Raw genomic sequence first — 10,032 nt, forward strand, 5'->3', positions numbered from 1 at the left:
GTGTGTGTGTGTGGGGGGGGGGGTTATTTAGCTTATTTAGCTTATTTCATTTACTATTAAATTAGTTTAGAGGGGAAAGTCCTGGCTCCTATAGTCTATTGTGTACCGGGCCAAGACCCAAATGGTTTATTTATCTTTGTTTATAAGTAACATCATTTGTTGGTTAAGCGAATCTTCAATGTGGCATCTTCTTTATGAATTGTAACCTTAGAGTAATGTTAAGTTTCATTTTGTTTTCTGGTTGTGGCCATAAATAGAAACCAAGCAGTGCCCGTGTTACTAACATGCTCTTGTGACTTACATAACTGAAAGGTTATTCAGGTGATTTAATGAACCCAACAGTGTTTACATATATAGAGAGAGTTTATAAATACATATAAAGATATGTATTTATAAATCTATATAAATCCTATTACAATAGTTAGTGATATCTGAAGTTTTCACTCCCTTAAATTTTTCTTGGCCGACAAAAATCTTTTATTAGTCAAGCTTTACCTCTATTAAATGACTTCTGCAAGTGCTAAATGTATAATATACTATATTGCCTTTTTAAAACACAGCAATATCATGAGGCAAAAATATCACTTTTGCTGTCTAGTTTTTATCTGTGCAGTAAAAATATAACATCAAGCTACAGAAGAAGAAGAAGGTGTACTTTATTGGTCCCCGTGGGGAAAATCGCTCTCTGCATTTAACCCATTCACTCAGTGAAGCAGTGGGCAGCCATTGGGCGCCCGGGGAGCAGTGTGTAGGGACGGTACCTTGCTCAGGGGTACCTCAGGGTAGCTGTTCAGGGGAGTTGAACCCCCGACCTTCCGATCATGGGGCCTCCACTCTACCTACTGAGCTATCCCTGCCCCTGCTACAGGCAGCAGATATTTCTTTCCATAGGAAACCAAATGTGCTTATAAGCCCGTCTGCAACTCAACTCACCTTAACTTTATATATTGTGTGCATAATGCACAAATAACTGGAACACTGGTTGTTAAATTATTGAACTATTAGAGTCAAGCTTTCTGACCTAAATACTGAGCAGGTCTGAGACTGGGAGGAGATACAAACCCAGCCTCAGGAAGTCACAAGCTAGTGTACTCCGAGTGTTGGTCCCAAGCCTCAATAAATGGGAGGAATGTGTCAGGAAAGGCATAAAATCTGTACCAAATCAAAGATGCAGATCCGTGTGCCGTGGTAGGCTCTTGGGAAATAAGGGATTAGCTGAGAGTACCTTGCTGAACTTTTCCTTCCTGTAAAATTTTGACATTTAACGTAAGTGAGATTTCCGTGCTTCATTGCAGGGAAATCTACTGTGGTTGAACTGGAAGCAACCACACTATATGAAATATGAATGACCCTTGCGTTTATATTTTTATTGTGCACAAATACAACATATAAGTTTGTTTCTCATTTTGGAATTGCTGAATGTAGAGCTAAATACTTTATATTTTACTACTTTTTAGGACATTTTGTTTTGTCTACAAAATCAAAATATGCTGTGATGAAGTAAGATTCAGAGGAAGTCCTGCAAATGGAAAATGCATCAAAAAAGTAAAGTAAACTGTAACAGTAACAGTCGTGAAAAATGGTATTTAGTCATCTCAACTTGAATGCTTGTTTTTTTTTTTTACATTAGTGTTCCTATAAACATTCAACTTTTGATTACCTTTCAACAATGTCTTTAACTTTCCATTCATGTTACGACTTCCAATCAATCTGTTGAAACAATCAGTCATTAAATCACAATGTTTAATGTTCTAATGGGGTCTTCTGACCCGACTTCCTCTCATTCTTCCAGCCGTGTCCTGCCGCCAGCTGGACGGGACGCAGGCCGATATCAGTGAGTGTCTGAAATTTGCCAAGGCCATGCCTGCCATCACTCAGCGCTGTCAGCTCCCCTGCCAGGATGACTGCCAGCTGACCAACTGGTCCAAGTTCTCGTCTTGCACAGCTGACTGTGTGGGGGTCCGCACCAGAAAGAGGTCATTGATAGGTGAGGACAGAGCGGCATAGCACAAACAATGCATTGCTGTGAACCGTTTTCAGGCAGACTTATTTGCATTGGAGTTTAACATTTGAGGAGTGCAAGAAGATTTGAGCAGCGCTCCAACAGAGGAGTTTTAAAATGAAACACAAGGTAAAAAATCTCTGCGTTTAGTTTTTGACAGCTAAATGTTCTGGTGGAATTAAAGCAACAAGTCTAGGAGAAGACGTCTGCCTTTGTGATCAGTGTCAGTGTCACCAGGGGGTACGTCGTGCATTGCAGTCATGTGTAATAGTGTAAAGAATTAAGGTACCTCCACAACTGTGCACAGAGGTTACAAAGTCAACCCGAAACTGTGAGAAAGTGGATTTGAGAAGCTTTTGTTATCCAGTGATGTGAATTTTAAGTACCTTTTGACCCAACCACCTATGTGTAAGAGAGCAGACGGATCATTAGTAAGTCATAAGTCAGGTAATTACTCTTTTAGAGACATGCTTTCATTGTTTTTAGTTTTTTAGGAAGGGGAAAGTGTGGATTTTGTGGTTTAGCCACTATCCTGTGGTTCAAAAGCATTTTTATTAATACCATGACTGCCCACTACCTCCTAGTTCATTTCTTTTTAGCCTTAGTAAGTTTTTCTTTTTACCAAATCTAAAATAATTGTGGTTGGTGTAACATTTGGATCCCAGGTGGAAGAAGCATTAATTTCTTCTGCCTGTTGGTCACTGTGATGTTTGTGGACAGTATCAACAACACAAAGCTGTGCGCCTGTCACAAGACAAATTTGAGAATCCACAGTTCGAAAATTTGATGGCAAAAAACTGCAGGTAAAGCCTCGGATCATCAGAGGGACAGTCATCCACACATCATCTCCTTATTTACATTGGAAACAGCTACTAATGAGAGCTGCTGTAAGGAAAAGAGTATTTCTTTGCACAGTGATCTGTGATTAACGATGCTTGGCATGTGTGAGGATAAAAAATATCAAGCTGTTTCAGTAAGAGCCCACTCTGCTGGAAACTATTTGGCAAGCCTAATCTATCATCATGTATCCCACATGCATAGGGGCACAGCAGCTCCTGTGTTGTCTAGTCTTTTTTTTAGCGGGTAAACAAGACCTTGAAAGCAGCCTCAGTATCATGCTGAAATCCGTCAATGCCAGCAGACACATAGGTCTCTGGATTCTCTTAATCTATATCCTGCTCCACTCCGCAGGGAGAAGCAAGAAGAAAGACAAGTGCAAGAACACACAAATGTACCCTCTGAGTGAGACGCAGTACTGCCCCTGTGATAAGTACAACGCACAGCCAGTGGGGAACTGGTCAGACTGCATCCTGCCTGAGGGAGGCAGAGTGGAGAGCATCCTAGGAATGAAGGTGCAAGGAGACATCAAGGAATGTGGACAGGGCTACCGCTACCAGGCCATGGTGTGCTACGATCAGGACAACAGGCTGGTGGAGACGTCACGCTGCAACAGTCATGGTGGGTATGCTTGCATGTGCGTTTGTCAGGAGTGTAGTCCCAGAGCTTGTTCCTTTTGTAAAGGAAAACCTCGAAAAATGTGCGGTACAGATTACATAAATAATAGTTTGTTGGCACATATCCTCATTAGCTGCTGGACAGTGTGTTACACACTCACCAGGCAGACCTAAGAATTGGAGGATGTTAATTTTACATGTATCTCAGTATGTTTTTAGACATAAGCTACAACCCTTTCAAAATATTTGGATGAGTCCCAAATTTCACTTGGATCACATATCATATATGAGTATATGAATATCAGCTGAACTACCGAGGGTAAAACTGGCTCTATAGTTGAACTGACAATTTTTAGGATGTCTTTATATATTTAAACGTAGTTAGCAGTAGCACTAGGCTGATAAACTGCTTTTTTATGGTTGTAGCACCTTTGGGCAATGTTCATAAACTCAACCATATACTTTCATTTTACCACGTTGTTCATTTTCAGGTGTTTATTTTGTGAGTTTCGTCCTAAATCACCTTTAAATGGGTATTTTTTTAAAAGTCTGAACATTTGTATACTGTACCTGTAGCAGCGATGTGTGGCTGCACTGAAGACCTTTCTGTTTATTCCACAGAGTGTGCATTATAGTGGGTGGAAGTGCAGCATTAAATGGTTGTGTTCTACATGGCTTTAGTTATCTAATTTGCTTTAAAACCAGGGTAGAACTCATAAATTGGGGGTTTTGGCTCAATGTATCTCTAACAGTAATGGTGACAAGCTGTGGGTGATGCTGCGCCAGACGGAGCCACGGCATCTACTCCCTCAACTGTGGTTAATTTCAGATGTGTGCACACAGGCCATGTCTCATAATTCCTGAAGATTTCCTCTGGCTAGTTTTATTGAAACTAATTTATAACGAAGACACTGTTTTCTGTGGGTTATCCAGCCATGCAGAGATGCTGTTTGCCAAAAGTGGTGCTGCTGTAGAATTAGACACGTTGACCACAACTACCATTTATGGCTACACAATGCAACAGAAACCTTTCTGGGATATTTTGTAGTTTTTTTTAGGAGTTAAGTTCAGTTTACTACCATTTAAAATTTGGTGGCAGCTCTCAGAAATCTGGATTTCAGTCTTGAGTTGGAGCACAATGTGTAGAAAATCAGACTTTTCTCCCCTTTCTTGTACTTTACTTCTTGGTTTCAGGTGAGAAGTTTACTGTAGTGCACTGAAATGTAGCAGATGCAGGAATAACTTTGTTCTGTTAAATATTCATCTGAAGCAAAAGATTTTGTTTGTGCACATATGAAAACCCCTCCCATGGCTGCTAAAGACTCATTCTGAATACTGAATTTCACATAAGGAGGCCTTTTTCTGGCACACTCCTGTCAGAATCAGTTGTCCCCTCATTGTAAGGTCTTATCTTAGATCCAAAATACTTCAAGCAAAGAATCCCAGCTCAGAAACTCGTTGTGAAATTGCTGTGGAAACGAATGCAGGAGATGTTCAAATGAATACATCAGTGTTGTGCATATATAAACATGGTTTTATTCTCCTTGTGTGAGTCACAGATTTAGATATGCGTCAGTTAATCTGAGTGTGGGTGTGACGAGCGCATCGTAAGGCTGGGGCTCTGTGTGTTTGTGTGCTTTTGTCAGATTCTTTGTATTTTTACACCTATGTGAATGTTTGTGAGTGCATACGTGTGCACCCATGCATTCATCTTTAAGCGTTGTTGAGCTAAGAAAAAAGGAATATTCCTTGAGGTGCACAGAAAAACAACAACACATTCATGAAGCTTGGCATTAGTGCATGTGAAGCTCAAAGAGATCATTAAATCTCTTTTATTCCCCTCATTCAGCCGTCTTCCTCTGTTCTCCTTGCAACTCCCTCTCCCAATTTCTCAGCCATTCTCTCCATCTTTACCATCATCACTTTTAATCTTGATGGAGGAGGAGACATGGTCCTTCCGCGACTCCGCAGCTGACACAATGCCCCCGGCTATGATGTCGATCAGGCAAACTGTGCTCCCTTTATCTTTTTATTACACAGACATCACCAGAAAAAAGGGGGTTATCATTAAATGTGGACGTTATTTCAAGCTTTGTGGTTCTGCACACTTTTCAGATTGTCTTATTCCTCCGTGAAAATAATTTTGCATAAGAGAAGATAACACTCACTCTGCTTTAGCACCACTTGTTTTCAATAAGCTGTTATTCTGAGGTTTTGACACAGGCACAGCAAGCAACCCTATAAGGATTATATATATATTATATCTTATTATATAGGCTTATTTTTTTAGCCAATTAAAAAGTCAACCTTGACAGCAGGGATGGAGCAATCAGCAGCAAAAGAAACATCCAAATGAAAGATTCATGATTCTCGTAGTGTTCAGCAATAATCCAGTCAACCACAAAAGGAGTTCTCTAATAAACAGAGGACACAATTGGCAAGTGAATTGTTGGGAATCTCGGAAATACAGTATTCATCCTTTGGCTTGTTTCATTGCATCGGTGTTTCCCGTCGACTGACTGCTTTGATCCTCTCTTTGGAGGTCGGAGATTCATCTTTTATCTGAGGGGGTCAAAAGTTAAACCACTCACTCTGCTTATTTGTTCTGTTGGAAACTTTTCATCTTTTCAAATGCTGTAGGCATTTGTGTTTTCTTGCATTTTTTTCAACAACCGTTCATCTGATCTTCGCCATACCTGGCAGGTATATTGTTGATGACCTGAATAAATGCAGCTTCAAGTCGTTTAAATGACCAATTCTCACACTTGAAGCACACATGTGATGAAAGAGGGAAAAATGAATAACACAGCCATAAATAACAGCAAAAGTCAGTGAGAGTGAACACTATATTAAGGCCTCAGTCACGCAGACTTAGCGACCAGTTGGCACCACCTGGAAACAACAGGTTGTTAGGGTAAAATGTTGGCGAGTGTTTGCTTAATGTTTCTAGGTGAAATATATCACAAAGGGGATGCTGCACCGAAATCCTGACCGCTTTGGTTGCTATGAGATTTTGATATTTCAGGTGGCACTTGTGCCTTACCACTACAACCAACACAGAAAAGACACACTTTTCACTGCAGCTCACCAAGCAGTTGATGAATATTGGCAGACAAGTTGACATCTTCCAGGCAAACTACACACGACCACAGCAATCTGCTAGGAAAGAGTAATTGCATGGAGCATTCTGGTGCAGCTCCATACACTTCTTTGCAAGCAACTGCCAGCAACCTCTAGCAGCCACTCACCAACCAGTTGGGGAATGCAGACCTGTGATTGTTAAGGGGCTCGCTGACTGAACTTTAGGCCTAGATCTTTAGGCCTGGCTTTTCTCATGCACCAACATAACTTACTGGTTTTGGCGAGTCTACCCCAGGCCATTTCCTGCACGTCCTTTCCTCATCTCTCCTGTCCACTCTTATGTCCTGTCAAGAAATCGACCATTCCTGTTTTAGAATTTCAGCCACCACTCATGTCTTTAAACTCTTCACTTTGATGGAAATAAATTGCAAACAGTGTTTGTGTGTATGAATTTCTCATTTTCTCAACAGCAGATCATCTGTTTGGTGTAACTTAAACAAAACAAAACAAAAAAGCAACAGCCTTCTCAAACCATACACACAAAGCTGTGTAGGTAAGTAACATTAAACTATGCCAAAGATGATAATACAGGGGAAAATCTCTCATCTCTGATGTGCTCGGCGTTAGTCTTATTTCTTATCTCTGCTGCTATCAACAACCCATGATGCTTTGACCTTCACTGTGACTTAATATTACAGGGTGGCTCAGGGAGCCTTAACCTCATAATATTACGGGATGGCTCATGGGGCCTTGGCCTCATCATATTACAGGATGGCTCAGCACTGTAGCACTGTGATAAAGGGGGAGGGGATGCAATCATCGGGGGAAGTCATAAAGGCAAAACCTTCTCCTGAAGGTTTGAGGACAAGGGTCAATGTTTAATCATTTTAGTTAAAAACATCAGCGAGTCCTTCTGGCCTAATGGCCACTGCTATTGTTCCCCTCTGAGCCCCAACCTGAGCCTAAAGTGTATACAGTTGTTTTTCAGAGCATCTAGGGATTAGGCTGTCTCTATTACCTTGAGGAGGATTGTGGAGCAGAGGGGCATAACAGGCAGTAATGTTGGGTGGTCCCTAGAGCCAAAACGTGCATCTAAAGTCTCGCAGGACAGCCATCAGGGAGATGAAATTTGCTTTCAAATGCCTAGCTGATGAATAACCTGGACTTTATTCCCGACCAGATGGACAAAATAAGTGTTGCAAACAGAAAATCATATTTTGATAAAGTCTCGTTATTATCCGTTGTGTTCACTTTAGCCCAGCAGTATTTAACTTAATGTATCTTTCTATCTGTGCTATATTTACAATAGAACAGTTTCCTCTTTTTGTTGTTTTCATTGCAATTGATTATTATAATATTTGTCAAAACAACCAAAAAAATTGTTAAATTTACAAAAAAGTTTCATTAACTTTGCAGTTGTTAGCACACCCTGGGAGGGTGTGCACTGGTGCAAAGGCTAGTGCTGTGACTCATTAAAAAGGCACAGTAAAAATTTAGCAAAGGAAACATGTGGACTCTGTTACTCTTGTGGCTGTCCTCATTGCATATGTATGTGCCGCAGTTTTCCTTTCACACTGCAGAATTTGGAGAGGAGAATGTTGTAAATGTTTTAATGAATCTTTTACTTACACAATGAGAAGAAAACCAATATCCTACCTCGTCCACACTTACAACGAATGTGATAGCTGTTATTAAAATGAGCTTGGGGGACAGTTCACAGCCGTGAGCTGGGTGCTAAAGCATTCCCGTCCAAAATCATAACACAACAGGGTGGAGTTTAACCTAGAGCAATGCAGGTGGGGTTTATAAAATGCATGACAACTATGGATGTATGTGTCACCTGTCACTTATTCAGGATTTTGCAGAAGCTTTAAATTTATCGACTGTCCTTCTTGTTGTCACAGCTGGCTGTTTGTCAGATTCTTCCCTTTGACTGTAGTAAATGCTTTCAGCATCACACTACATGCCGGAAAAGTAAGATCAATGTGCATATTTGCCCACATGGCACAGCTGCGTTAACTTTATTAACATATAAAAGATATGCTTATACTATATTATCTTTTTTAGGTTAAATATAACACACTATGCACGTGTGAAGTATTCCCACCCACGTCACTTCTGCTCATTTGTGCTGTTCTTGGTTGATTGTGTTGGCAATTATCGAAACAAAGACTGCATCTGTTTAAAAGAACAAGTGTGTTGCTGTTAAACCACTTTCCACTCACATCTGCACCTTTTTATAATTGTATCAACGCTCTAATTGGCCCTTTCAGTAAATCTAGACATATATGGTTGTCTTCTAATTGAGCCGCTACATATACTTTCTAATTTAGCATTTGTCATTTGTCACAGACCAATGTGAAAACAACTTTAGTGGGACTCTGAAGCTTTAAGAATAGAATAGAATAGAATGCCTTTATTATCACTATATACATGTACAATGGGATACAGAGCATCGCTATATACACTATATACATATGAACAGTATTCAAAAATATAAAATGTACAAATAGACAAATCAGAAAAATAAATAAATAGTGTTATATATTTACAGTGTGGGTTATTGCATGTAAATTAAGTATTGCACAGTGATGATAGTAGTTGTGCATAGAGGGAAGTCATTGGATTGGGGGGGTGGAGCTGTGTTGTCAGTTCCATTCTGCGCATCAGTAATTTGCTAACATCCACCTACCTATCCAGATAAGTTTAAAAAAAAACCAGTCAGGTGGTTATATATGCAAAATGCCACTAGACTCAGGACCAGATGAAGACACTAATCTCAGAAGGCATTGTGAAATTTGAGACCTTACAAAATAACGAGACATGCTCTCAGCAAAATAATCTCTTGAACTGGCAAAGTACAGTTTAATGTCATTTTAATTTAATTGTTACATTCTTGCAGGCTACAAAATATTTTTTTATCTTTCCACAAAGCTTGACTAATCTTTTAGATAGTTTGGTGCATATACAAATTATTATAAGGAGATTTAAGCATATGATTAGTAAGACCATATCATTTGGTTTTTACCAGCTAAGGAAGCTTTCTACAGCTCCGGCTGCTTTGGAGACTGCAGTGAGAGCATGTGTCTGGCTGTACCTAAGTTGACTTGCAAAGGCAGCAGGAGTGATCTCCTTCCTGGCCTCAGCCCAAAGGCTTCACAGAGGAGACGAGACACCTAACAAGTTTATATCAGTTGAATTACAAGTGAACTGCAGGCACAGGTGCTGTGGCTTTTATACAGGGTGAACCTCCAAGTGATAGTGTGAGTGATTTTCAAATGACCTGACTAGACTGAAGTGGAGGTCGAAGGTAATGGAGCTGTTTTAGAGGCCAGGCTTTACTCAGCAAGGTGTGGATGTAGAGATGCTGATCTGGGCTCAGAGACACCAAAGGGAAAGGAGGCCTCTGTGTGTGTGTGTGTGTGTGTGTGTGTGTGTGTGTGTGTGTGTGTGTGTGTGTGTGTGTGTGTGTGTGTGTGTGTGTGTGTGTGTGTG

At 40.4% G+C, this 10,032-nt stretch overlaps 1 protein-coding gene across 6 annotated transcripts in view; it reads left to right on the plus strand.

Moving 5' to 3' along the window:
- Positions 1 to 10,032, plus strand: part of thsd7ab (thrombospondin, type I, domain containing 7Ab) — a 200,170-nt gene that overhangs the window by 137,182 nt on the left and 52,956 nt on the right. For all 6 annotated transcript variants that reach the window (XR_312239.1, XR_312241.1, XR_312240.1 and 3 more), the window contains 2 exons: positions 1,793 to 1,987; positions 3,194 to 3,460. Coding sequence is in view for 2 of the 6 variants with exons in the window: in XM_005751475.1 (XP_005751532.1) it covers positions 1,793 to 1,987; positions 3,194 to 3,460 (462 nt within the window). In the remaining 4 variants the exon portion in view is untranslated. The remainder of the gene's footprint in view (positions 1 to 1,792; positions 1,988 to 3,193; positions 3,461 to 10,032) is intronic.

This window comes from Pundamilia nyererei, unplaced genomic scaffold (assembly GCF_000239375.1).
Source record: "Pundamilia nyererei isolate P.nyererei 1_Seehausen unplaced genomic scaffold, PunNye1.0 scaffold00313, whole genome shotgun sequence".
NCBI lineage: Eukaryota > Metazoa > Chordata > Actinopteri > Cichliformes > Cichlidae > Pundamilia > Pundamilia nyererei.